General features: G+C 42.9%; 1 protein-coding gene across 1 annotated transcript in view; it reads left to right on the top strand.

Moving 5' to 3' along the window:
• aacs (acetoacetyl-CoA synthetase) overlaps nucleotides 1–3,025 on the top strand; it is a 57,641-nt gene extending 54,616 nt beyond the window's left edge. The window contains exons 17-18 of the mRNA XM_036979351.1: nucleotides 334–536; nucleotides 935–3,025. Coding sequence (XP_036835246.1) covers nucleotides 334–536; nucleotides 935–1,072 — 341 coding nt within the window. The 3' untranslated portion in view covers nucleotides 1,073–3,025. The remainder of the gene's footprint in view (nucleotides 1–333; nucleotides 537–934) is intronic.
• The last annotated feature ends 11,157 nt before the right edge of the window (nucleotides 3,026–14,182 follow it).

Raw genomic sequence — 14,182 nt, 5'->3', positions numbered from 1 at the left:
AATCCTGAAGTGTCTGCTACTAATCCTGAAGTGTCTGCTAATAATCCTGAAGTGTCTGCTAATAATCCTGAAGTATCAGCCGGTGTCTGCTACTAATCCTGAAGTGTCTGCTACTAATCCTGAAGTGTCTGCTACTAATCCTGAAGTGTCTGCTACTAATCCTGAAGTGTCTGCTACTAATCCTGAAGTGTCAGCCGGTGTCTGCTACTAATCCTGAAGTGTCAGCCGGTGTCTGCTACTAATCCTGAAGTGTCTGCTACTAATCCTGAAGTATCAGCCAATCTGTCAGATATTTTCTAAATGTGTACACTTTTGTTCTCATCTTCTCTCCAGTGGAGGCATTTGAGGAAGTGTCCGACAGCCTTTGCGTTCCACAGTACAATGGGGACGGTGAGGAGCGAGTGATCCTGTTCCTGAAGATGACGCCCAACCAGTCCTTCGGCCCGGAGCTGGTACACAAAATTCGCGGAGCCATCCGGAAAGCCCTCTCCGCACGCCACGTACCAGCGCTGTTCCTGGAGACCAGAGACATTCCTGTGAGGACATTCTTCTGTCGTCATTTTCATTGTGTTCATGTAGTCACACTGAGCAAAGAGTGCACCCAAAGAGAGCTTTTAAATAGAGAAGAAGAACCCTAATGTTGATGGGCAGAGTAATGCTAACACATTTCCATTATTGTACACGTGTGTACCAGGACAAATAGACACACACACACAGAGGCCCGTAAGTGCTGTTATGCATCCCTGGGGCTGTATTCAGACTGTCTTAGAGTAGGAGTGATGATTTAGGAGCAGTTTGGCCTTTTGAGATCACAGTGAATAAGATTACATGGACATAAGTGGGAACTGATGCCAGATCAGCACTCTTACTCAGAGAAGCTTGGTACATGTATATGTCCCCTGACCCTTTTGTGTTATGCTTTCTGTCTGTCCAGTACACCCTCAGTGGGAAGAAGGTGGAGGTGGCTGTGAAGCAGGTGATCGCTGGGAGGGAGGTGACCCAGCGAGGGGCCTTCTCCAACCCGGACTCCCTTGACCTCTACAAGAACCTGCCAGAGCTCCAGAACTTCTGAGAACTTCTACAGTACACATGGAAAAACAAAAAACGAGGAGAGAAAAAAAAAAGACTGTTTCCCCCAGAAACTCTTGTCCAGTGGAAAAGGAGAGGAGCTGGGTCATTGGGTACAGGCCATTGAATGGTGGCCCTGGTTTCTCTTCCGCCTCTAACTCTTCAGTGACCTCCTGACCTCACCTGGCCATCCCATTGGCTCCCTCTGGGTTCAGGACTGACCAAAAAAAAAGAATAAAAAAAGGAATCCAGAGAAATGCGACGTACTAACATCCCCCATTGCCCTTTTGGGAATGCCTTTGCTTTGGCTTGTGTACATTTCTAGCTATTCCTCTTTTACGGGACTGGAGATGTGCTTCTCACTGTTGTGCTTGTGGTGTTAACGTCGTGGCCTAACTTATTATGATAAAACGAAGGTGAGTAAGTATGGACCTGCCAATGGGACCCAGGTGTTAAAGAACGTTGCCTTTTTGTTTTTATAGCTTTATTGCTATAAAGGGATGAGGGAGTAATGGTGTTGAAAGATCATTTTGATCACATTTTAACTTTACTGTTACCTTTTTTAAAAATGAACACAGCCAGTCAATCTTCAAAACAGAGTTAAAAAAAATTAATAAATAGCATCCCGTCCCACTTAACACATTGTAGTCGTGCCCACCTGCTAGTCCCACCCACACAAACGTTGTTAAGTTTGTTGCAAAGAAGAGCGTGGACTTGGTTATTATTACTCTGGCTATTCACCTGTATTTATGGCAGCTCCTCAGTGGGTGGAAGAGAGACGCTCTTTTCCAAATGCCCAATGAAATGGCTGTGATGAATACACAGCAGATTTTTAGGCAATTAACAAGCCCCCTAGAGACTTCCTGGTTTTATGTTATTACGGCGATCACAGCTGAGCTGGTATTATACTGTATTGGGGTTTCCCCCCCCCCACCATAGAGTAAGGCTTTGTTGTTTAACTCTAAAATAGATTTTTAGACACTACTGAACGCTAGTCATTGGCACTGAGATGTTCCTTGATCTGTTTTTATTTTTTTAGTTGTGTCGTCAGTTTAGATTAAAACGTGTGTTTTAGTTGCATGTCTCCAAACAGCTTTTCTTATCTCTTGTTGTGGTGAGCCATGAAATCACCTCAGTTAGACAAACACTATTGATGGTGGTGTTGTGCTGTAGTCAGTTGACCAATCACTACACTAATTCTACATACAATAGTCAAATCATCGGTTTTCCTTTTATAAAACTGACCCATCACTGCAGCCGTTTCAACCAATCACCACACATTTTGGCACGTAGTGTTTCAATCAAGCCACACGTCAACAAACGTTTTTCCCTCGTCAGCGTATTTTCACCACAAGTTAGACAACGTCGTGGACAGTTACTGATATGGACATCGTTCCAAAGTGACCTCGACGGAGACGGAGTTGGGTTTAAGACCCTCGTAAATTGTGTTTAGGGTGGGGGAGCTTTCATGGTTTTACTACAGGGTTTTATTCTCTGTTTAGGGAATCAACTAAGCACTTAGGTCACAAAACATTCATTCTCTTTGTCTACGTCCCAAATGCCGTCCTATAATAATGCTCTACATTTGACCGGGAGTTTTAGAGTGCCATTTGGGACGGAACCCTCCGTCAGATTCACATTCCTGAGAATATTCCATTTTAGTCTTCTTTCATCTGGTTTCACTTCTGTTGTACCTTCCTCCAAGAAACATATCATGTCTATTTGAATGCATTCATTTCCTCCTAGTCTGTTTCATATATTTTAAGGTACAGACTTTTTTAAATTTAATGTGTTTTTGCATAAACAATTATATTGGTCCATGTATGATGAATGTGTCATTGACTGTGATACAGTATATGGAGATATAGATACGGATATGTAATGTGTTCTTGTACCGTGAACTACTTTGCATTGTCCCTGTAAACAATAAATGGACAAAGCTGCATATTCTATTCAATACAGCACCTGTTGGTGATCAAATCAAATGTAACAACTCTAAATTTCATCACCGTTGCATGGGTTACCAAGTGGCACTGCTAGAGGCGTCACTACAAACACCCTGGTTTGAATCTAGGCTGTATCATAACTGGCATTGATTGGGAGTCCCATAGGGCTGCGCACTATCGGCAGCATCCGGGGTTTGGCTGGGGTAGGCAGTCATTGTAAATAAAAATGTTAACTGAAGTTTAAAGAAAATGTCATGACTGTTTCAAATACTGTTGTTAGGAATATAATCTCGTCTTAGCACCAGAACTGCATCGTATTCATTCAGGTTTCTCAAATGAAACACAGTATTTCAATATGTGAGAATGAGGGATCCTTTTTAAAAATCGTTTTCCTTTTGGAAATTCATGTCATTCGATATGAATTATGACACACCAACTACCACAACGAACAGGCACTTTTTATGTAACTAGGCAAGTCAGTTAAGAACAAATTCTTATTTTGCCTGTTCAGGGGCAGAACAACAGATTTGTACCTAGTCAGCTCGGGGGCTTGAACTTGCAACCTTACGGTTACTAGTCCACCGCTCTAACCACTAGGCTACGCTGCCGCCACTTAAAGTACACTTGAGTTGTAGACTGATACTGGTTCGGTCCCCTTGGCCTAGAAGGTTGAAATAGGGTGACGTGGCACCAAGAATCAAAGTTATTTTTTTATAGGGCTCCACATAGCAGAAGGTGAAATCTTGCAGGATTTATTTATTTTTACAAACAAAATAATTGTTGATTCATCAAAAGGCAAAGGTGACCACTGCTTTACCTACTGACGACAATAGACTCGGTGGAGGAGCGCTGTTACCCCACAAGCCTGTTCCTGCTTCAGTCCTTCATCAGTGTCATATCAGAGGGGGATGAAGCGCAGGAAAAGGCCACGGCTACACAGAGGATCTATATATAGTGTCCAACCCCATGATTGATTGCTGCGACGCGTGATGCATTCTTTGTGATGAAAAGATCCGTCAACAATACAACCCCCAGATGCACAACAACCCCCCCCCCCCCCCCCACAGGTCAGGGATTTCCCTGGCTGCAAATCAAGATCCCTCCACCGTCCAATGGATATCATACTAGAGCCATTCTATTGTAAATGAACACACACACACACACACAAAAAATAAAATAGCATTTGGACTGGCTTGTTGAATTGACATGGAAGGACACATTTAAAGAGGCGATACATTATTTGCTGAGGCAAAAATGTTCTGTATCTTTAACTGATTATGAAGCGCTGTTCACTTTGATTCTGCTGCAGTCTGCTGGGAGACTGTAGATGCAGTCTGCTGGGAGACTGTAGATGCAGTCTGCTGGGAGACTGTAGATGCAGTCTGCTGGGAGACTGTAGATGCAGTCTGCTGGGAGACTGTAGATGCAGTCTGCTGGGAGACTGTAGATGCAGTCTGCTGGGAGACTGTAGATGCAACATGTGACTCCGTGTGCCAGCTCAACATGTCCAGGTTTTCCACAGGAGCAGCCAGGGCTGTGTTCAGTGGGGCCCAATGCATAGAAACACACAATGTAAACCTACACATACAGACTTGATTACAATACAAACACATATGCACACACACAAACACACACACACACAATCATGCACTTATAATACAAACACAGATGCACACACACATACAATCATGCACTTACAATACAAACACAGATGCGCACACACACACAATCAGACAATACGTTATTACATTATTGAAAGGTATTATGTTATCCTGTGCTATTAGTTTAGGCCTATTCATTCTTACAAGCATCTGACTCTTTTTACTAGCCACATTTCACATGAGTATCCATGTTGTTTTTTGAAATGGCGTTTCGTGTGCACAGCGGGATCCGATATCTTCGCTATTTGTTTAAAATTCTAAATCGACAGATTGAGAAACGAGGAGATTCAGATTGCGGTTGGATAGCCGCCCACAGAGCTCCAACTGAAAGGTGCAGGATGAGTCTCGACAAGGCGATGTCAAGTGACAGCACAACCACATCCGGAAATAAATTGGAAGGAATCGTGACGCTCAACCCATCTTGTCTGTGCAATCTCAAATATGATTCATCTACCCCTCTTTCCCTCTCGCTTGTGTGTTTTTTCACTCCTGACAGACACGGTGATCAAAAAGGCAGGATGAACAGGATCGGCTTCAAAAGATCAGGGGATGCTCTCTCCATGTTAATGCTGTCATTTGTAGCAGTAGGACAGGCAAATACACACGTTCCATTTGGAGCTCGGTGCCCTATTGAGAAAGAGAGGAGGCGGGTGTGGGTCACCCACTGGCAGATACGGTGTGTCAAGCTTTCCTATCGCCTCGCCAATATCCCAATCTGATTGAAATGTTAAACGCATGCTCTTCTGTAAATTGCCCGTGCTTAACATGCAATCTCTGTTCTAGGCCTCTGCACAGTGGGAAGTTGTTCATTTTACATTGATGTCTTCTTCTCTGGTATAATGTTACATTGATGTCTTCTTCTCTGGTATAATGTTGACATGGATGTCTTCTTCTTCTCTGGTATAATGTTGACATGGATGTCTTTTTCTTCTCTGGTATAATGTTGACATGGATGTCTTCTTCTTCTCTGGTATAATGTTGACATGGATGTCTTCTTCTTCTCTGGTATAATGTTGACATGGATATCTTCTTCTTCTCTGGTATAATGTTGACATGGATGTCTTCTTCTTCTCTGGTATAATGTTGACATGGATGTCTTCTTCTCTGGTATAATGTTGACATGGATGTCTTCTTCTTCTCTGGTATAATGTTGACATGGATATCTTCTTCTCTGGTATAATGTTGACATGGATGTCTTCTTCTTCTCTGGCATAATGTTGACATGGATATCTTCTTCTTCTCTGGTATAATGTTGACATGGATGTCTTCTTCTTCTCTGGTATAATGTTGACATGGATGTCTTCTTCTTCTCTGGTATAATGTTGACATGGATGTCTTCTTCTTCTCTGGTATAATGTTGACATGGATGTCTTCTTCTCTGGCATAATGTTGACATGGATGTCTTCTTCTCTGGCATAATGTTGACATGGATATCTTCTTCTTCTCTGGTATAATGTTGACATGGATGTCTTCTCCTCTGGTATAATGTTGACATGGATGTCTTCTTCTTCTCTGGCATAATGTTGACATGGATGTCTTCTTCTTCTCTGGCATAATGTTGACATGGATGTCTTCTTCTTCTCTGGTATAATGTTGACATGGATGTCTTCTTCTTCTCTGGTATAATGTTGACATGGATGTCTTCTTCTTCTCTGGTATAATGTTGACATGGATGTCTTCTTCTCTGGTATAATGTTGACATGGATGTCTTCTTCTTCTCTGGTATAATGTTGACATGGATATCTTCTTCTCTGGTATAATGTTGACATGGATGTCTTCTTCTTCTCTGGCATAATGTTGACATGGATATCTTCTTCTTCTCTGGTATAATGTTGACATGGATGTCTTCTTCTTCTCTGGTATAATGTTGACATGGATGTCTTCTTCTTCTCTGGTATAATGTTGACATGGATGTCTTCTTCTTCTCTGGTATAATGTTGACATGGATGTCTTCTTCTCTGGCATAATGTTGACATGGATGTCTTCTTCTCTGGCATAATGTTGACATGGATATCTTCTTCTTCTCTGGTATAATGTTGACATGGATGTCTTCTCCTCTGGTATAATGTTGACATGGATGTCTTCTTCTTCTCTGGCATAATGTTGACATGGATGTCTTCTTCTTCTCTGGCATAATGTTGACATGGATGTCTTCTTCTTCTCTGGTATAATGTTGACATGGATGTCTTCTTCTTCTCTGGTATAATGTTGACATGGATGTCTTCTTCTTCTCTGGTATAATGTTGACATGGATGTCTTCTTCTCTGGTATAATGTTGACATGGATGTCTTCTTCTTCTCTGGTATAATGTTGACATGGATGTCTTCTTCTTCTCTGGTATAATGTTGACATGGATGTCTTCTTCTTCTCTGGTATAATGTTGACATGGATGTCTTCTTCTTCTCTGGTATAATGTTGACATGGATATCGAGCGGGAAAAGACTGTAGCAGGAACGAGCAATGCAGATCAGAAGAGGTAGATTGATGTTGATGGTTATTGGCACTATGATATTAATAACGTGTCACCAGGGGCTTGTGTCGTTCTGAATGGAAATTATGGCAATACTCAGTATACTATGGAAACATTTATGCTGTTTATTACATCATTTCACATTACACTTATTGACTGATGCAGTATAACGGGGCGGCAGGTAGCCTAGTGGTTAGAGCGTTAGGTCACTAACTGAAAGGTTGCTTGGATCAAATCCCCGAGCTGACAAGGTAAAATCTGTTGTTCTGCCCCTGAACAAGGCAGTTAACCCACTGTTCCTAGGCCGACATTGTAAATAAGAATGTGTTCTTAACTGACTTGCCTAGTTAAATAAAGAAAATAATGATAATTTCCTGTCTCTGGAAGGTGCAAGCAACAGCATGTAAACCAGTCAGTGTGTGTGTGTGAATGCACAACCAGGAAGTGGTTGAGAGAGAGAGGTCACAGCTGATTTTAGATATGGAACATAAAATGTAGCAAAAGTCAATTTTACACCCCATTAGTTTTATTACACAAAGGGCCGTGACAGTCTCCCCAGCGAATCATCTGTCAGCCTTTTAGCTTATTAAATGAATAAGAAGTAGCGGAGGCGGATCTACTACTCTTAGGTTAACCACTGCTGCATTACAGGGAAATAGCATAGTCGTGGGACAAGCCAAGAACACCATTGTGACAAGCTCCAAGAGTGATTGACAAGTTGGGGCTGCTGTGAAAGGTGTCACACTGGCGCCAACCATTACATTCAGGGCCTGACCACTGTTAGTGCCCAGCCAGCCAGCAGGAGCATCTCAGATGTGAATGTACCCTTTACAAACGACACAAAGGAGATGTTGAAAGTGGTTTGCAGGCAGCTAACTAGAAATTACGTTTTACATGGGCTTTGATATGGCTGAGAGACTGCTGCAGCCCTGTAAAAGAGAGACCTGGGGTCTCAGTCTATATGACTGCTGCAGCCCTGTAAAAGAGAGACCTGGGGTCTCAGTCTATATGACTGCTGTAGCCCTGTAAAAGAGAGACCTAGGGTCTCAGTCTGTATGACTAAAGCAGCCCTGTAAAAGAGAGACCTGGGGTCTCAGTCTGTATGACTGCTGCAGCCCTGTAAAAGAGAGACCTGGGGTCTCAGTCTATATGACTGCTGCTGCCCTGTAAAAGAGAGACCTGGGGTCTCAGTCTGTATGACTGCTGTAGCCCTGTAAAAGAGAGACCTAGGGTCTCAGTCTGTATGACTGAAGCAGCCCTATAAAAGAGAGACCTAGGGTCTCAGTCTGTATGACTGCTGCTGCCCTGTAAAAGAGAGACCTGGGGTCTCAGTCTGTTTGACTGCTGCTGCCCTGTAAAAGAGAGACCTGGGGTCTCAGTCTGTATGACTAAAGCAGCCCTGTAAAAGAGAGACCTGTGGTCTCAGTCTATATGACTGCTGCTGCCCTGTAAAAGAGAGGCCTAGGGTCTCAGTCTGTATGACTAAAGCAGCCCTGTAAAAGAGAGACCTAGGGTCTCAGTCTGTATGACTGCTGCTGCCCTGTAAAAGAGAGACCTGGGGTCTCAGTCTGTATGACTAAAGCAGCCCTGTAAAAGAGAGACCTAGGGTCTCAGTCTATATGACTGCTGCTGCCCTGTAAAAGACAGGCCTAGGGTCTCAGTCTGTGACTGAGGATCCGCGTTTATAGATTCATTTAAAGGCAATGTTTGCGGAGACTGCATTCAAGGTAAATGCTGCCTATGTCAGCTCAATCAATTTTAACTCAGATCTTCTTCAGATTGAATCCAGCCCAACTTTATATTTTTATCCTTTTTTTTTTACAGGAAGTCAAAGCTGAGACCAAGGTCTCAGGAGCCCTGTTTAGCACAACTATACACATCAAAATACACATCCCAATGTATACATTAATATACACGCTAATACGTACAACTATACACATCAAACTTCACATCCCAATGTATACATTAATATACACGCTAATACGTACAGCTATACACATCAAACTTCACATCCCAATGTATACATTAATATACACGCTAATATGCACAACTATACACATCAAACTTCACATCCCAATGTATACATTAATATACACGCTAATACGTACAACTAAGCACATCAAACTTCACATCCCAATGTATACATTAATATACACGCTAATACGTACAGCTATACACATCAAACTTCACATCCCAATGTATACATTAATATACACGCTAATATGCACAACTATACACAAAAAGCTAAACACAAACATTGTTCTTCAGTTAAAAAAGGTCCTCTTAACAGCTGTCTGCCAGAAGAGCACCAATTCATCAACTTTTAGAGCGTTTTTGGAGATCGTTCCACACGTAAGGTGCAGAAATACAAAAACATAATAACATCTGTCAAACATGAATATTTCCAAAGCATAGAATGCATTTTTCAACTTTTTAAACATACATTTAGATTATTTATTCAAAATAGAAATTCTGAGCATGATGGTTTTACAAAGCAAAATAATTTATAATCCAAAAAGATAACGTATAGTATAGTATAGTATAGCTGCAGCTCTCTGGCTGCTCCCTACTCGGTCATTGGGGGGGAGAAACGCAAAAAATAAATGAAAAAGACAAGAAGGTCATGTCAGACAATGTAAATGAATCTGCTTGAAAGAGTAAAATAAAGAGTTCATCAGGCTCAGTGTAGTTAAATGTTTTAATTTAGCTATGCAATGTTTAATTTGAGCCGGATCCTGTTCACCTCTCAGATTTGGACACCTACTTACCCAGATCCATTGCCTCTCGTGGTATGATTTATTAATTAGTTCACTGTTTGCACTGTAGACATTCTAATAAACGCGATCAGAATTACATCAAGTTGCCTCCCAGAAAGACCATCACGTAAAAGCTTAGTGATCTTTCTATGTTGTCATCCTATCCTGCCACACTGATTCCAGACCTAATCTCTTATTTGTACATAGAGGTTATGGGGAGGGCCAGTGGGGTATGTAACTGATCTTGACACAGGTCTTGGTAGTGGTGGTCAGCTAGTGAAGAGGTCCCTACATAAATAAATAAATCTAAATCAAATGTTATTTGTCACATGCACCGAATACAACAGGTGTAGTAGACCTTACAGTGAAATGCCGAATACAACAGGTGTAGTAGACCTTACAGTGAAATGCTGAATACAACAGGTGTAGTAGACCTTACAGTGAAATGCTGAATACAACAGGTGTAGTAGACCTTACAGTGAAATGCTGAATACAACAGGTGTAGTAGACCTTACAGTGAAATGCTGACTACAACAGGTGTAGTAGACCTTACAGTGAAATGCTGACTACAACAGGTGTAGTAGACCTTACAGTGAAATGCTGACTACAACAGGTGTAGTAGACCTTACAGTGAAATGCTTACTTACAAGCCCTTAACCAACAATGCAGTTTTAAGAAAAAAAAGTGTTAAGAAAGTATTTACTAAAACAAACTGAAGTAGAAAAATAAATAAAATACAAAATAATATTAACAAATAATTAAGGAGCAACAATATAATAACAGTAACGAGGCTATATACAGGGGGTACCGAGTCAATGTGGGGGGGAACAGGTTAGTCGAGGTAATTGAGGTAATATATACATGTAGGTAGAGGTAAAGTGACTGGATAATAACCAGAGAGTAGCAGCAGCATGAAAATGGGAGGGGGGAGGGGGTGAAAATAGTCCGGGTAGCCATTTCATTAGCTGTTCAGGAGTCTTATGGCTTGGGGGTAGAACCTGTTTAGAAGCTTCTTGGACCTAGACTTGGTGCTCCGGTACTGCTTGCCATGCGGTAGTAGAGAGAACAGTCTATGACTGGGGTGGCTGGAGTCTTTGGCAATTTTTAGGGCCTTCCTCTGACACCGTCTGGTGTAGAGGTCCTGGATAGCAGGAAGCTTGGCTGTACTGGGCCGTACGCACTACCCTCTGTTGTTCCTTGCGGTCGGAGGCCGAGCAGTTGCCATACCAGGCAGTGATGCTCTCGATAGTGCAGCTGTAGAACGTTTTGAGGATCTGAGGACCCATGCCAAATGCTTTTCGGTCTCCTGAGGGGGAATAGGCTTTGTCGTGCCCTCTTCACGACTGTCTTGGTGTGTTTGGACCTTGTTAGTTTGTTGGTGATGTGGACACCAGGGAACTTGAAGCTCTCAACCTGCTCTACTGCAGCCCCGTCGATGAGAATGGGGGCGTTCTCGGTCCTCCTTTTCCTGTAGTTCACAATCATCTTCTTTGTCTTGAACACGTTGAGGGAGAGGTTGTCATCCTGGCACCACACTGCCAGGTCTCTGACCTCCTCTCTATAGGCTGTCTCATCATTGTCAGTGATCAGGCCTACCACTGTTGTGTCGTCGGCAAACGTAATGATGGTGTAGGAGTCATGCTTGGCCACGCAGTCGTGGGTGAACAGGGAGTACAGGAGGGGATTAAGCACGCACCCCTGAGGGGCCCCCGTGTTTAGGATCAGCGTGGCAGAACTTGTAGACTTGTTTACGTGCTGAGGTGCGGTTTGATGCTAACCTTACTTTGCTACCTGACAACTTTATGGTTTTTACTTTTTAATTACCGTTTATATTTTTAGTTTTTCCTTCACTCAACTTTTTTCATTCAACTTTTTCACTCCGGACGCTTTATCTGGACGTGGTTCGTCAGGACCTCCACCAGCCGAAGCTAAGTAGTAACATTAACATGATGCCTTATAATTGCAGTCGCTGTACTCATAATATACAGGAGAACGATCGCCTTACGGCGAGGATAGCTGTGCTGCAAGCCCAGCTTCAGACGCAATCGTTAGGCAAGGGTCATTTCAGTGTAGGAAAGGATGAAACAACGTCTGTGCCACCAGTAAGTACAGATAGTAGTTTAAATCCCCTCGCACAGTCCCCGCAGCTGGACAATTTTCTCATGGCTTCTGGAAGGAAATGCTGTAGGAATGCTCAACCGGTGTCGCTCATTTAGTCGACAGAAACGTTCAACCGGTTTTCCCCATTAAGCAACGGGTCAGAGGCTGAGCCTTCTCTGGTCTCTACTCCTCCCGTTACGGGGTCTGAGACGCTGAAGCCTCCCACCATTAGCTCTGACAAATTGAAAACCCTAGTCATTGGCAAATCCATTACCCGCAGTATTAGACTTAAAACGAATCATCCAGAGATCATACAATGTTTACCATGGGGCAGGGCTACCGACATTAAGGCTTATCTGAAGATGGTGCTGGTTAAAGCTAAAACTGGCGAGTGTAGAGAGTATAGGGATATTGTTATCCACGTCGGCACCAACGATGTTAGGATGAAACAGTCAGAGGTCACCAAGCGCAACATAGCTTCAGCGTGTAAATCAGCTAGAAAGATGTGTCGGCATCGATTAATTGTCTCTGGCCCCCTCCCAGTAAGGGGGAGTGATGAGCTCTACAGCAGAGTCTCACAACTCCATCGCTGGTTGAAAACTGTTTTCCGCCCCTCCCAAAAGGGGGAGGAAAATTATTTGTAGATAATTGGCCCTCTTTCTGGGACTCACCCACAAACAGGACCAGGCCTGGCCTGTTGAGGAGTGACATCTTATCTACGGACATAGACAGGTCTCTAACTCCCCTAGCTCCACAATGAGATATGGTGCAGGCCAGGCAGCAGGCTGTTAGCCAGCCTGCCAGCTTAGTGGAGTCTGCCACTAGCACAGTCAGTGTAGTCAGCTCAGCTATCCCCATTGAGACCGTGTCTGTGCCTCGACTAGGTTGGTCAAAACTAAACATGACGTTGTTCGCTCTAGCAATCTCACTAAAATAAAGACCTCCTCCATTCCTGCCAATAATGAAAGAGATTGTGATACCTCACATCTCAGAATAGGGCTACTTAATGTTAGATCCCTCACTTCCAAGGCAGTTACAGTCAATGAACTAATCACTGATCATAATCTTGATGTGATTGGCCTGACTGAAACATGGCTTAAGCCTGAAGAAATTACTGTGATGAATGAGGCCTCACCTCCTGGTTACACTAGTGACCATATCCCCCGCGCATCCCGCAAAGGCGGAGGTGCTGCTAACATTTACAAAAGCAAATTTCAATTTACAAAAAAACCCTGACGTTTTCATCTTTTGAGCTTCTAGTCATGAAATCTATGCAGCCTACTCACTTTTTATAGCTACTGTTTACAGGCCTCCTGGGCCATATACAGCGTTTCTCACTGAGTTCCCTGAATTGCTATCGGACCCTGTAGTCATGGCTGATAATATTCACATTTTTTGGTGACTTTAATATCCACATGGAAAAGTCCACAGACCCACTCCAATAGGCTTTCAGAGCCATCATCGACTCAGTAGGTTTTGTCCAACATGTCTCCGGACCTACTCACTGCCACAGTCATACTCTGGACCTAGTTTTGTCCCGTGGAATAAATGTTGTGGATCTTAATGTTTTTCCTCATAATCCTGGACTATTGGACCACCATTTTATTACGTTTGCAAGCGCAACAAATAATCTGCTCAGACCCCAACCAAGGATCATCAAAAGCCGTGCTATAAATTCTCAGACAACCCAAAGATTCCTAGATGCCCTTCCAGACTCCCTCCACCTACCCAAGGAAGTCAGAGTACAAAAATCAGTTAACCACCTAACTGAGGAACTCAATTTAACCTTGCGCAATACCCTAGATGCAGTTGCACCCATTAAAACATAAAACATTTGTCATAAGAAACTAGCTCCCTGGTATACAGAAAATACCCGAGCTCTGAAGCAAGCTTCCAAAAAATTGGAACAGAAATGGCGCCACACCAAACTGGAAGTTTTCCGACTAGCTTGGAAAGACAGTACTGTGCAGTATCGAAGAGCCCTTACTGCTGCTCGATCATCCTATTTTTCCAACTTAATTATTTAAAAGAACAACAATCCAAAATGTATTTTTGATACTGTCGCAAAGCTAACTAAAAAGCAGCATTCCCAAAGAGAGGATGGCTTTCACTTCAGCAGTGATAAATTCACGAACTTCTTTGAGGAAAAGATCATGATCATTAGAAAGCAATTACGGACTC

Source organism: Oncorhynchus mykiss, chromosome 6 (genome assembly GCF_013265735.2).
Source record: "Oncorhynchus mykiss isolate Arlee chromosome 6, USDA_OmykA_1.1, whole genome shotgun sequence".
Lineage (NCBI taxonomy): Eukaryota > Metazoa > Chordata > Actinopteri > Salmoniformes > Salmonidae > Oncorhynchus > Oncorhynchus mykiss.
This window is presented reverse-complemented; position numbering and strand designations above follow the sequence as displayed.